At 46.5% G+C, this 15,497-nt stretch overlaps 1 protein-coding gene across 1 annotated transcript in view; it reads left to right on the forward strand.

The window, feature by feature from the left end:
* The window catches only part of LOC119390057 (uncharacterized), a 28,161-nt gene extending 13,102 nt beyond the window's left edge, over window positions 1-15,059 (forward strand). Inside the window, exons 2-6 of the mRNA XM_037657585.2 lie at window positions 4,523-4,653; window positions 7,978-8,109; window positions 9,017-9,112; window positions 10,519-10,611; window positions 14,672-15,059. Coding sequence (XP_037513513.1) covers window positions 4,523-4,653; window positions 7,978-8,109; window positions 9,017-9,112; window positions 10,519-10,611; window positions 14,672-14,788 — 569 coding nt within the window. The 3' untranslated portion in view covers window positions 14,789-15,059. The remainder of the gene's footprint in view (window positions 1-4,522; window positions 4,654-7,977; window positions 8,110-9,016; window positions 9,113-10,518; window positions 10,612-14,671) is intronic.
* The last annotated feature ends 438 nt before the right edge of the window (window positions 15,060-15,497 follow it).

Raw genomic sequence — 15,497 nt, forward strand, 5'->3', positions numbered from 1 at the left:
CTGCTACCCCTCACGGAGGTAAGGGTAAAAGGGAGAGAAAGTGGGAGGTATGATGACAGGTGACTGTGGTGTAGTACAATGCGCTACTGAACACACACTGCCCTGTGGGGGGACGTGCACTGCACGCACAGTCTGAAAAACTTACACGAAAACTATTATGCTGATAGGGTGTTATTTAATAACAAGAGTTATAAGATACGAGAACATTTCTTTTCTCTTTTTTAAGGTTCCAGAAGAGTACGGTACACTGAAGGCACTTACAGCAAACCAGTTCTGCGGAAACCCGAAAGATGAGGGAGCGTTGTCATCTACACGTTTACAGCACAAAGATACAAAGCAAAAATTTGTATCTTGTGCGGTGTTGTCGCCGCATGGCACTCGCGCGTCTCGCAAGCTGGCTTCCCCGCGGGGCCAAGCCGAGATGGCGCCAGTGCTCCCGCGGTGGCGGCACCTGACGGCGAGGATACGCGACGCCATGAGGAACCACGCTCTCTCTCTTAGACATGGGAACGCTTCGCGCGCGATGAAGAGCTCCGCGGGGACGATCCCGCGGATTCCTTCCAGTTCCTCCGAATACGCCTCTGTTGCGAGGCATGACCCACTAAAGACAAAGGCTTGCGTTTCTTGCCGGGACGAACTTTACTTGCTTGTTGTTGGCGTGGTGTGTCAAAACATCGTCGATTCCGCAGCGTGACACATTGACATGGTATTATTTGTATAATTGGGCTAGCGGGCTCACTATATATGTTTTAAGTCTAATTCAAGTACTTTGTCAGCCACCTGCATACAAAATAAATAAATAAACAGTTAAAATTCTTGTTTTGTATATGTAGATCTGTAAAGTTTACAGTAGAGCTGTCGAGGTTGGCCGTGTGTCGTAGATAGAAAATTATCATCATCATGAACCGGCCCGCGCTCTCTTTTTCATTATCGGCTTCTGCTTATCTCCCAGAGCACGTGCGCCCATTTCTCCGGCGTGGGATGCGATAACTCTCATCGGCGAGAGAACGGGTACAGAGAAAGAGAGAGAAAGATAGAGAAAGAGAGAAATTCTTGGCGAGAGAAAGCATAGCCACGTATAGTGTTGTATAGCAAGGGTAGAGTGACCTAGAATAGGGGGAGTGTCCAAAGCGCCGGCTCCCGCGTGGGCCTTTTGCCGTGAACTCCCGCGCCGCGCCGCTGCTGCGCCGGACCCGTGGGCTTTCCGCGCTCGGGAAGCGCGCGGAAAGCGAGGGGCGTCTGCTACGCGCTGTAGTTTTTTGCGCCGCGTTTCCACACAGGGCACTTGAGGTCTATTTAACTTTTATAATGCGGTGCGAAATGGAGCTTATCCATCTTTAAGCGTTGTGTTAGTGCTGGGGCAACAACAGAATAAAAAAAATCGTGTGTCAAGCGGCATCAGCGTGGCCTAGTTCCGGTCACAGAGTTAGAGAACGTTGGTGCGTGCGTAAAAACGCGCAAAACGGGCACGCACAAGCAAAGAACGAAAAAAAAAACCTTATTCGCACGAGTAATCGGGCAATAGCATCACGCATGCTCGAATTAAGAGTAATAAAAAAAAGTAAATTGCACGCGCAGTCAGCTGAAATACTTGCGCGCAGCGACCGCTCCACACTACTAGCTTTTTACTCGTAGTCGCCACTGGTTTTCTAGGCACATGCACACCGATTTATTCGACAATTCATTAGCCTCCACTAGCTCTTTATTATGGACGGAGCACACCAGGAAGACGCAAGGGAAACAAAAAAGAAAAAAAAGAGTGGAGACGGCCATACGACCGCAATGATGTTGGCTTATTTTCGCTTCTGAGGTAGCGTACAACAAGGCTCACCGTGCGCAAACATTTGTAAGAAAAGCAATGCCAGGTAAAATAACCATATTCCACAAGTTTTTGCATAAAAGGCGTAATATAGAAAATGCTTTACAAATATCCGGATATCATGAAACAAAGTTACAAATGCCCGCATTCTTGCTGTACAAGCTGCCTCAACGAAAATACAGTAAGAAATTGACAAATAGAAGTGTAATATCTGAATCACTTCAGAAAATTGTTCAAATGCAGAGATCCCTCATGTACCTAGCCTGAAAAAATGCAACATGCGCCTCTTTTGTCCCACAGACGCGCGCAATCAGCTGCTCTGAACTGACAATCACGTTTGTTTTCGGGCGATCGCTCGTAACATAAAGTGAGCCATACACGATGTTGCACTGTTATCGTTTCATTTACTTTGACTTGTTTAGTTTTTTTTTAAGGTAGAGCCTTAGATGCCTCATCAAACACGAAAATTGACCGTTGGCGTCCCGCGTAGCCAACACGAGCGATGCACAAAATGATCACGCGATGACGTCAACAGAACTTGTGACGTCACTATGACGTCATTCAACGTGACGCAATATGATGGCGCCATCACATGACATGGTCGCTTTGCATTGCCTCCGTGATCGGGGGCCGATCACGGAGGCAGCGTAAAAGCAGGTGAGGTGCAGAAAGCTTGCAATGCCTTCGATCCTGTCGGCAGTCCGAAACCACGTTATGTGCAGAAAGCTTTCCGAGAGGGGCGAAGGAGGATCAATGCATCGACTGACGAAAAAGATGGCTTTCGTTTTCGAGTCATCGCAGGCGAATGCACAAGAGACCATGTTTTTTTTTTTCATGTAATTTTTTCGCATATATTTTACCTATGCGGTCAGTTCTTCAAAACGTATGGGTAAGTCAAACATGTTTACATCGATATTGGTGACCACCACGTTTTTTATAACCTTACGGAAACAAATCGTCAGACCACACATCGTCAGAATTATTTGTGGCTACAGAAAGCGGGTTTGCGCGCCACCCACCATAATATTATTTTTAGTCGTTACGCAAATTGCAAGCATGCCAAGTTAATGATGCCATGACCTATCGGTCGTGTTGGGCATACATACATCTGCCCTTCTGTGCCAATTTTCGTGTATACCACGTGAACGAGACGCGAGTAATTTTTTACTTTTGGTAGCGCGGCCACGCCGACTGACACATTCGGCTTCGCATGAAATACCTTGAAACAGCAGAGCTCCGGAGGCAGCCTTGTACAACAAATCGAATTCACGAATTAAAAGATAGGATATGAAGGGTGAAACGCGTTAGCATGCATGAGCTAGTTACTACGTGCATTATGTGCTACGTTCTCCTGGTTATCTCCAGTTTATTCTCTCCTGCAGCAAGTTTACGTTCGTCATTCCACACGAAAGTAACTTAAGCGCCTTTTCTCACGATGAAGTGCGCGCAGGATGCGTTCCTCAAACAGCCGCGGAAGTGTGGACCAATGCGGTGACAAACCAGCTGAAAGGATATATACAAAATCTCCGTTTCACGACACACAAACTAACAAACGCGTTATCTGTGTGATGAGTCGCTGCAGTATTATGTTGCAGTGACGCAGTATTAAATATTGCCCAAATTTCCGCAATTTTAGCTAATAGCGGCCAAAATATGACGCGTGTAGCAGACGCTCGCCGCTTTGACGCGGCCTTCGCCGCGGAGAAAGCCCACGGGTCCGGCACGGCAGCGCCGCGGCGCGGAAGTTCACCGCAAAAGGCCCTCGCTCCTCCCATGTATTCGCGCGGCGCTTTGGACACTCCCCCTATTCTAGGTCACTCTAGCAAGGGGTGGCTAGGAGACAGATGAGAAGGTAAAAGCCTAGCCAAGCCATGGCCAGCTAGGTGCCCACCACCCCGGCTGTGACCCAGCCTTGAGCGGCGTAGTGCAAGCTGCGCTAATTTTATGTCTGGATTCAAACTAGCTTGATGCAAAGGATCCAGATGTTTTTTCATCTATTTATCCATTCTTGCATCTCTTTCGCAAATAAAATTCAATTCAATATTGCTACGTGATGTCTTTTGGTTTGACACGACGGGCGTGTGCTCGTATCATATGTGCCTCCCGTCTTTACATGCGTCAAAGCAGGCGCCTAGTATTAAAACGTGTGAATGATGTTATCGCGTCCAATTCTGTTCCCTCGACTTGACATGTTGATAAGGAGCGTCAGCCTGAACAGTGCCGGTAAAAAACCGCGTGCGGCGCCGAGCCGCGAGTGTTCTGTTTCTTGTGACCCGCCGAATCGGCAGCTGCTCTGTCGATGTTACCGCCGCCGATTTAGGGAACCAGTTTCGCTCAATTAGAGTGGTTGCCCCAAGACTGCCTTCAAGTTCCTGCTCTATTAGTCACAACACTACGTGACAATATCTAAAATGTGCAAAGAAATGCCCTTTACTGATTTGCACTACGGTGTACTGTGTCTACGGTGTATTGCTCGGTCATTGGCGGATATTTGAAATCTCCAGGAAAAAGGAGGGGGGCGCTTGACGGGTAGAGGCTCTTGCTCGGGATTTTACGGTACATACACGTTTAACCAAGAAATGTTGCGTTGGCAGTGAGCGCACATGTCGTCAAATGTTCCGCGCTTTTTCTTAAAGCTGCTTTCATAGTTGCGTTATTGCGAACTAGACATTCTATTGATGTCTTGACTGCGGTCTCACGCAGGGCTGTTGCAGGCCCAGACTCCAGCTCCTAGTGTCTCGCCACCAGTGGTGTCCGATTCGGAGGTATGCGCCCAAAGCTACCCCGGCCAGCAGGCTTACCCCATGGGGAGGACAGCCCAGATCACTGGAAAGGTTTGTAAGGACTGAAGAAGAAGAACAAAAATTTATTTTGAGGGAAGGGGTAGAAAAGGGGGTACTCGGAAGCATGTTGGTTGGGGAATATCCAATTAATAGCGTCGCCGTCCAGGCCACAATTATCCTTGCGAGACTCATTGGTACCACGCATTCTGGTGCCAAGTGCTCGCTTGTCAATGTGAGTTTGAGCAGCGGAACATAAAAAAAAAGAAAGAAAAGAAACAAGACCAAGGTAGACATTAAGTACTAATGTTAGTAGCGAATCAGCTAGCTAAGTTGTGTTGGACACGGCTCCGATGTTGCTTTGCGAATGTTGTTGACAAGACGTGCACATGCGTAATGTCTTCATTACATGAAAAAGTGATCATCGGGCTAATCAATATTAATTATGCTAGCTTACAGCCGAGCATTCTCGTAGGCCTGAATAATAATAATAATAATAATAATAATAATAATAATAATAATAATAATAATAATAATAATAATAATAATAATAATAATAATAATAATAATAATAAAACATGACCGATTCGGCGTGCCAGTGGCGTGGACACTGAAGCTTTTATGAAACTGCTGCTGACAGGGTGAAATTGCTATCGTAGTCCGCGCGTGGGACCAGATCTTAAAGTTCATGATCTTCAGAATGCCCGCGGTGCAAAATGAGACCAAAGAAGCTCATGACATTGGTTTTGTATGTATGTATGTATGTATGTATGTATGTATGTATGTATGTATGTATGTATGTATGTATGTATGTATGTATGTATGTATGTATGTATGTATGTATGTATGTATGTATGTATGTATGTATGTATGTATGTATGTATGTATGTATGTATGTATGTATGTATGTATGCGCCATCAGTTTCTCGCACATTGCGCTGTAACGCTGAATTAATCGTAAATGGTTAGTTTCGCGATTCGATACACAGGAGCTCCCACGACACACACGCATCGCTAGCGAGCCCACACGTCTTTAATTTGCATACGAACGAGTTCGCACACGGTTCGGGCACGCTATTCTATCACCATCTCCGGATGAGTTTCCACGTTCAGCCTTCAGCCGTCCTTCGTCGCCAGCGAACGCCTCAGAAGACATACGTGACTCGTGCCGCGAGGACGGTCTTGAGAGGCTCCGCATAACGTCATGTAGCTTTCACGCGCGATGCGCGTGCGAAGAGAAATCGGCGCCGTAGGCAAACACGGTTGCTCTTTGTATTATGCGAGACGTTTTTAGGGGCGAAGCTCCTAATAGCGGCACCCGTTCGTCCCTCGTAGCGTAGTATGTAACCAGTCTTACGCTTTGACCTGCAAGGTAGTGCCGGTGGGAGATTTTTCCTGTGCGTTGTTGAACAATAAAAAATTCGCAGCGTTAGCTAAAAGCCGACTTCTTCTGTCTCTCATTCCCATTAGCAGCCATTCTTTACCTCCAAGGTAGTGCCTGGTGAGATTTCTCCTGTGCGTGATTAAACAATAAAAATTTTGTTCAAAACGCCGTTGATTGATGAAATAAACCAACAAAAGACGCCAGATATTTTGTAAAAGCAAAACGAAAGAACGCCAGATGTTTCTAAAGCAAAACGAAAAGACGCCAGCTGCTTAACGAAAGACGCCAGATGTTTTCTAAGCAATGGTTTTCTAAACAATGAAAATTCACAGCGTACATGTAAAATTAAAGTGCGCTGCAAGTCGTCATAACTCATCGAACCTTTAGTATAAACGCGCCCGATCTCACGTCGGTGATGATGTACTGGGCAGAATTCACGGAAGATTCACGGTTTACCGATGAACCTCCGCAGCTTCGCCCACTCATCATCATTCACTCCGTGGATATGCTGTGATTTTCGCTTTCAACTGCGGGTATACAGATATACATGCAAGGACGTCGAGTGGCCGAGACGTGGAAAACTCTCCGGCGGCAAGATTACCCGGTGCGCGTGAGGACTGTATACAGTGTAACGAGGATGACGTTCATTGCCTATTAACGTGAACCGTCATAAGGGAAACTCTCCGCAAGGTCGAGTAGGTTTATGCATAAAAGTGTTTTAAGCCGCGCTCCACCAATAATTTACCGTCAGTTCCGTGAGGAAAATGATGTCGGTAAATTCACTCCCGGCGTCTTCAGTCACATCCGGTTTTACCCCCGGTATTTTAGCTTACTTTTAACTTACTCCCTGCCTTTTAGCTTTTTATCCACACTAACTGCTGGCAGTTTGCTATGGCAGGCCTTCGATAATATTATGTTCGCTATCACAACGGCGGAAAAGTGGGCACGTTGGTGCACCTTGACTAAAGCTGCCTTAGAGCAGGGAGAGCGCCAATGAAGGAATACAGGGCATACAAGTGCTGTGTGTCCTGTGTGGATTCCTTTGTCGCAATCCCTGCGCTCAAACAGCTTCAGTTGCTGTCGCAATATGTCGACGCTGTATCTTCTGGGAATTGCTCAAACGCAGAAAATGATCGCTTATTTCGTAGTTCGTCGAAGTGTAGATGCCTGATCTGACTCAATGACAATGGCTGATTGATTGATTGATTGATTGATTGATTGATTGATTGATTGATTGATTGACAAGTAGTTCAATGTAATAACTGATTTATTGCGTGATTGGTTGATTAAAAGGGTTTACGGTGCAATAAGCGACACATTAATGAAGAACTCCAAGCTCTGCAGCACGTCACCATATCAATTGAGCCACTTACAATACAATACAATACAATACAATACAATACAATACAATACAATACAATACAATACAATACAATACAGCTTTATTTCCTGAAATACACTTCGACCAATTATCCCGCTAACTTATCATGAGCATTGTCCTCGACGTTTTGTTGTGACAACGCCAATTGGGACCCGACAAGAGGGGACTTCAGAGTGGCAGATGCGTACTTGGATAGTATTTGACGGAAAAGAAAAGAAATAGCTACCAGACTGCGACATTATCAGTATCCGTCAAAAGATATTTGATGAGATAGAAGGCAATGCAATAAATCTGGCTGGCGTACCGTGGTACTTCTTTTATCCGCATGGACGAAGGATGATCCTATCAAAGAAAGATAAACATGTCAACAAAGCTACCAAGTCCTTGTACACCACCGGATACGAACAGAAATGGGCAGAGACAAAATCCGAGACTCCCTCTCTTCTTTTCTCCGTCAGGTTCTACGTTTTGTTGCATCTACACTGTACTGTAAATCATCACTCCTGGTGGCGCCCTTTTTTTTTTCATACAGGCCATCTTCGTTGATTCCGCAGTTCCCTGTTGCTAAGAACATGCAGAAACAAATACAGATGGATGACCCGTGCTTTTGCAGTTGGGCCTAAACACCTTCGCAGCCAGCTTCGGCAACCCCAACCCGTGCCTGGTCCAATGCCGGACGGCCTCGGGTAACGTCTGGACGGCGGCCAAGCCTTGGGGCACGCCCTGCATCTTGCACGGAGAGCAGGTATACACACACTTCGGCACACACGCGCATGAAGCTTTAACGTTGCCACGGAACCGGTTTAGAATTCGCGCTCTGTACTGTAGAGACGAATGTTGGAGTTTGAAGAACTGAGCATGTAGATTATTTTCAATGCGTATTTGCACTTGTATACTTTTTTAATACGTTTTAGGATTGCACTGCATCTGAACTGTATCTCACTGCTGCATGCTGTAATGAGCACAGTGTGGATTCGCTAAGCCTCTTGAGGCCCATTCAGGAGTACTACTGCCTTTAGACTGCGCGTTACAAAATGTACTATAAATAAAGGAAATAAAAAATCTCCGCGTTTCCTACACGTGTGAAATGTGCCTATAGTTAATAACGATGACACTGCACCTCGAAACACCAGCATGAATGTGAGGGCTCGTTAAGGTGTTCGTTATAATGTCCCGGATTATCTGCAGTGCCGGAAATTCAGTACTTCGTAGTTGGTGCAGCGCCGCCACCATACAACGGCGTTGCAGCAACACAAAAAGCAAGGCTAACTAGACTAACTGAGCACACAGACCGCGTTACTTTGGAAAATATGCGCGAGCTTTAACTCCGAACGTTGGGTTCAGTCATGCGCTACGTACCCTCCGTGGTAGCACAATCGAAAAGCCAGAGCTCCATGCTATCGCCTTTCCTGTAATTTGGTCACCGCATGATTATTCGGAAATACTCGCGCGAATCGTACCGAGCGCAGAGGAATGGGCGACACTGTCCACATAGTAGGCATCTTCTTTTGGCTATACGTATCCTTACACATGAAACAATATGCGATCAATGATCCAGGGCGGTGTCTTGTCAGTTTTGTAAATTCGGTCACTCGATGCAAGAACAGGCTGAAGTCATCGGTGTGACGATGATTTCTCTTGAAATATTCCAGCGGTTCTGCGCGGCCAATGCTTGCGTGCTGAGGAACGACTCGTACATCGACTACTGCCGTCAGAACTTCCAGACGGGCAACGCAATCATTGCGCTAGTAAGTTTCAATTCTGCATCATCTCTTCTCAGGGACTCACTAAAATGCTCTGCGAGCGCATGGTTCCTTGCACTCTCAGACGTAATAGAACAACTGGCATGCATAGCTCGTTTAGCGGAATTTCTAACGCCTTCAGACCAGCAAATGAAATTTGGAAAGACGCGGAGAAGGAACGAATTCATTACACAGCTCCCTTTCATTGTTGGCGCACTGCGTAAACAGATGAAGGTGGCATTCCGTCTACCTTGTTAGAAACACTGCTCTTTTGTGCACGCTTAAAGTAGAAGCGATGTCCCTTTTATACCGTTCTTCTAGCGGCTTCACAACACCCTCAGCTTGAAGCGCGCCCACATATTCGCGTCAGTGTTGCAGTTAGACAAGAGTGCCTGCACCCTTGTGCTTTATTATACAGCAATACCATCAGATTTTGCTTTTTTCGCCAAGTTTGAGTCCACAGTAATATTTATGGCCTACGATCCAAGCAGAACGCTAAATAACTAATACGCTGTCATCGACGCTGTAAACTGACTCCTTCATATCGTGTATCGCTACTTCGCTAATAACCTTGCAACTTTAAACCTCAATGACTCGGCCATATTTGTAATCATTCTGAGTGCGACACAATAGCAGGAGATGTAAACTGATCTCGAAAAGCGGTGTGTCGAAAGATTGTGGTTACTCTGGTGTTGTTCCCGTCATTGGTACGTGCGCACCAGACTACAGTATCAGGTTGCCCACGCTAATAGTGTTATGCAGCGCAAATACATGAGCCATGCCCAAACGTCTTCCCCCCTTTCAGCCCTCCCCCCACCCAACACATACACACACAAGAAAAAAAAAAGAAACAAGGAAAAAGTCACGCAATATCCACGAAGTGAATGATGTTAGAGGAGCTTGCTCGGAGATGATCGGGTAACCAGTGAATCCTCCGTACAAATTCCTCTATCGTCATATAAAGACGTGACCACGTTGTTATATATATATATATATATATATATATATATATATATATATATATATATATATATATATATATTATATACACAGTGCTTCTTGGGTGTTCATGCTGAGTAGCGGTAGCGAAGTGCACTGAGCGAGCTCCCGGTGAACAGAAAGGAAGCGCGCCTAGAGCAAGCGCTGTATATGGGCGCGGCCCTCTAGCGGTCACCTATCTAACGAGAGCACGCGCCGAGTGCGCAGCGGAGTGTGCGGCGCCGCCTGAGCGGCGGCGCGCCCTCTAGTGAGCGCGCTTGAATCACCGGAGAGAGCACAGCTGCGCCTCTTGCGGGAACAATGAGAACTAGCGGCTACGGCGCGATGGACAGGGCGCGAGCATAAGAAGCTTGGCGAGCAAGCTCCTAAAATTCTGCAGTATTTGTTTGTTCATTAACCTTTTCTCCTTACAGACTCCATACATGTGCACACTTGAGTGTATCGACATCACCACTGGAATTGTCCTCAAGGTGAAGATGACAGACGGCAGTGCGTGTCAAGCTAATGTGAGTCGTCGAACCTGTTCAATAGACACAATCAGCTGTATTAACGAGTTTACAATTGTCGCAGTGAGGCGCGTAATACAGAGCAGTGAATCTAAAACATTTACCAATCAAATCAAGGACCCAAATCTCAGTCGCAAGTGACCTTTTTTTTTTAGTAAAAATAAAAACAGGGGCCAGTTGTCATGCTAAGCAATATCTTTGCCATGTTTTCCGGAATAAATCCGTTTTCTACAACAATATTGAAAGTTTTCGTATATTCCATCGATAACTCTGCCGATACTGACGTGGATGGCATTGCACTTGTGTGTTTGTATGTTTTCCTGTTGTCGTCCCGTCTTCATCGCGCAGTTTAAAACTTTTTTGAGACAGCATTAACTTTCTTGCAGATTTTTTTTTACGTCATGCAAAATATCCATGAGCTTATGGGACAACAACACTGCGGCCTGTGGTTTCATTTCTCTAACTTCAATTTCCTTATTATAGCGGACCACTTCAGCTACGGAGGTAATTATATGGTGAGTGGTTTACCGCCGCGTAGTAATTATGATTCGAGCGGTGGTAGCTTGCTGTCCTGAAATGGCTTATTTGCAATGAGGGCAGGCTTGGCTTAGGCGTGGGCATATATTTCCTCATCCAGTACGTAGAGCAGCACCGCAACATCTATTTTCTTTTTTTTTTTGCCAGTTTGGTGTGTGAAGACAGGTGCTGCGAGAAGGGGTTTCTAGATCCCCTGTGTTGCACCGCACTAAGAAAAATATATTTCAAAGAAACATCGCGTAACATTTATAGGAATTCTACGGGGTTTTCTTGAGGTAAATCGTGAGTTGAGTAAAACAGGCATTGCCAGGAAACAGGCTAGAGGCTCGTAAGCACTTCGCTGTAAGTGATGTCCACTGCTGAAAGACAGTTTAATGACAATTTGCTTCATTTCGCCAAGGCATATGGAAAAGCAGTAAACTATACATACACGTAATCATCTAAACATACACACAGATACACCTTCAAACACTGCTGTGACACGCTATATACTACGACGTATACACTGTGGCTATTCTGTTTCATTTTGTCAAGGCATCTGAAAGGCAATTCATAAAGTAAGTTACTGCAGACGTAGTCGTCTATACAGGCACTAGGAAAGCTTTCAAGATTTTCCCGTAGCAAAGCTGCTCTTTGGGAAAAAGCACGCTGCGCCGCACCACATGCCTTAATGCTCTTTAACGCATAAAGCCGCGGCGTCGTTAAGTTCTTCACGGTGGAGCTACCCGCACAACATTAAGTATAAGCGGCTGGTAGTATTCTGGTGCGGCTTCCCTTAATTATCAGTGCTTCCTTCTTCTTTAAAGTTTGATTGGAACGTGACGTACCTTCAGATGAAGCGTGACGTACCTGAGCTTAAGAGTATACGACCTCAAGGAGCTCGTCTCCGGCGCCCTTGTGCAGTGCAGTTGGGCATTAATTGATGACACTTTTTCACTACGTGGCGCCTTTTCAGCTAATTCCACCGACGTTGTTCGAACAGCAATAGTAAGTGCTTCAGACAGGCTGACCGACGTTTTCGGTAGATAGGTGCACCTGTCGAAACGTCGGCCAGGCATTTCGAGACACTCATACTCAGACAACCTCTATGGTATTTTGTGTTTCGATCCATTGGTTCCCAGCTGCCACGTGCAGCTAGTGTGCCCACACAAGCAGTTTAGAATGGCTCATTCATTCTTTCTTTTATATTTGTTGCTTCCCCAGAAGAGAGCAGCCAAATCCTCTGGTTGACAGATTAACCTCCCTGTATTTATCTTTCGTCTATATCTCTTTCTCAGTCCTGTAACGAATGAATCGGCCGCAATGAGTGACGTAATGTTTCTCCTCAGGGCTTGGTCTGTTAGGCGAATAAAAATTCAAGGAAAGTGAAACGCAAACTATAGATTAGCCCTGCACGGAGGTGACCGAAGTTTGGTAAATGAGGCTAAAATTTTATAAATGTAATGACATCATTTTTCTTTTTTTGCTTTCACTCAAGGAAACTGCTCCTAGACAAAGCTAAAACACTACACTATTGAGCGTTCGAAACGCATTGTACAGTTTGTTTCGTCTATATACAGTGACAACAGAAATATACAACAGGCACTTTTCATACATTCATACACGTCTTCGCTTCGGCTAACCTCCCTGCCTTTCCCTCATTTCTCTCGCTTTATCGTTCGTAGGGACTCTGAAACGGTCGTATTGTTCCGTAATTTAAAAATTTAACTCCGGCGTTTTATGCGACAAAAACACCCTATAGTTATGAGGCACGCCGTAGTGGGGTGACTCCGAATTCATTTTGACCGCTTGGGGCTTTCTAACGCGCAGTACACGAGTGTTTTTTTGAATTTCACCACCATCAAAATGTGTCCGTCGTGGTTCGGATTCGAACAAGCGTCCTCGAGTTTTAGTTGCGCGACAACTTTGCTGCCAAGCTGCCGCGACGGGTTCGCACGTCATTTCGCCCTTTTATTTTGCTTCAGTGTACGAGTGCGTTGTTTCACAACTACCGGGTATTAATAAGATGGAAATTTTGGGCGACTTGGAGAGCCGGCATAATGGAACAGCACGAAATGGTGTCACATGTGGGACATCAAAGAAATGCCATATTACGGAACTTCACCGAATCACCGAATCGCTGAAATTTACATGTTATTGCAGTCAGGGATTCTCCCACCGATCTCTTGTTCTGTATACGCGAGTCCTCGGCTCGCACTGTTTCATTATCCCAGCTGGTACCTGTAAATATATCACGCCAAAATTACGTCACAAAAAAATTCTCACCTCCTGGTTTATAGAGCAGTGCGCAGTGCGGCTGGGAACAAGGTACCTGTGTATCAGCCCGGGGACGTCAATCACGTGCTTCTTTTTTCTTTCAACCTTCATAGTGCCGCTTCTCGTTAAGGGTGGCTTTCACAAAAACACATTGTTTCCTTATTGGGACGCCAAAGCCCACATGTGTGACTCCTGCAACTAGTAAGATACAATAGCTAGGATACGCGCTGTGTTTTTGTAGTCATTATAATGTGGAAAGTGGTGCTCTGTAGTCCGTATTGAACGAAATAGAAGACAAGAAAAATTTCAGGTTTAAAGATCCTTGGACCGTGGTGCTACGCGTCGCAGGCTTGCAAAGTGACATGGTCATTGCTACAGTTATTGACCGTGACTGGGCTCAGCAGTCAATTGAAGGCGTAATGTACAGCCGCTCGCGTTTCGCGCTGATTGCACTTCTCTCTCTTCTTTCACTTTAAATGGACCCTGCAACACTTTTCCAAGTAATCATTGATTGTCTTCATTAAAGGAGTTTACTGTTTTACGAATCGACCGACGCAAAAATGTTTTGAATGCGTCAAGTACGAGTGGGGTTACAGAGATTTCTCGCGCGCTGTAATTGCTTTCTCTCTCCTCTCGTCCCGACGAGCGCGCAAAGCCGGAAGCCGGAAGTGCGCTAAGCCGAAAGGGATGGCACGGGGGAATGAAGTTACGTCATGCTCGCGTCATGACCTTGAGCACTTTTTTCTTTTTTTTTCCTTCGAACGAGCGGCTTACTTTCAGTGTAATCGCGAGCACGAACGCGGGCACGTGGCGGCCTCCCGCGGCAGCCTCGGTAACTATGCAGCTCACGATGCTCAAATTATCCAAGGGCCGTGAATTTTGTTATATGGCGCGGTCATTCCGGTATATGGAAACATTTGTAGAAAGAAGAGGAAACGACTTATATCTTACTTTAAGAAGTAATTGTAAATTCCAGGCCGCGTGCTGCGCTATAATGTTTGGCTCGCGCGTTCTCTGGAGCCTCGACTACCGATCGGCGGCATTTTCTGACCATGCTAAAAAAGTGTTGCAGGGCCCCATCCCACTGTGTAGGGTCGCATACCGGAGGCGCGCCTTAACCGTGGTTGACCTACCCGCCTTTCCTTCCCCTCATACTCTTCTTCCTCCATGAACTTTAGGAAAGGGCTCACTTTATTTTGACAGCTGGTTTAGATGTATGTGTCCGATGATCTTGCTTTGTGATGACTTGCATTTTTGTTTCATACAGACTGGCCGGGGATATGAGCCGGGCTTCTGCTACAGCGGCGCATGCACTATCGCCATAGTGCCCTACGTGCGACGGCTCTTCCCTAGTTACAACAGGCTCGGCCTGCTGTTCGGATGACGTCACTGCCTCCGTGACCCAGTGTTTCTCTACGCGTGTCAACTGGAGCTGTTTTCGCCGTGGATTATGGTTGTCAGTGAGCAGAAAAAAAAAGAGAACAAGATCGTGTCCTGCTACTGTTGTCTGCAACCTAGATGCAACATGCACAGTTGTGCGTTGATCGTACCTCTCCTCCTGGTTGGGCCTAACACTGTGCGGCTTAGCAGAATTGGTTACACTGGATGTTTGGAGTGTCTGACTTCCTGAGCAATCACCCATTAGATACTGCAGTTTTTTTAGATGCGAAGTATCTTAAGGCGGAGCTCAATCCGGTAGTGGTGGTGGTGGTGGTGGTGTGCGGCGTGACCACCCTTACTGCGCATGCGCATACCCTCTCCACACACCTCCTCTCCACTCACCTTCTCCCCTTCCCCTCTCCCTTCCCCTCTCCACATTCCCTCTCCCCTCCCCCTCTCCCATACCCCTCTCCCCTCCCCCTTTCCACTCTTCCTCTGAAACGCGGGCTAGACATGCCGAAATTCTCTCCTGCGCAACGCCGCGATGAGCTCGAGCGCATGCGCGTCCCCTCCCCTTCTCTCTCCTCTCCTACGCTGCCCCCTCTCGCCCGCCTGTCGACCGCGTTCCACGCTCGCCCTGTGAGAATTAACGGCCAGGCTAGATGGAAGATACGACGCGCGTAGCGTCCCTCTTCGCGTTCCACGACGCGAGG

This window comes from Rhipicephalus sanguineus, chromosome 4 (genome assembly GCF_013339695.2).
Source record: "Rhipicephalus sanguineus isolate Rsan-2018 chromosome 4, BIME_Rsan_1.4, whole genome shotgun sequence".
Taxonomy (NCBI): Eukaryota; Metazoa; Arthropoda; class Arachnida; order Ixodida; family Ixodidae; genus Rhipicephalus; species Rhipicephalus sanguineus.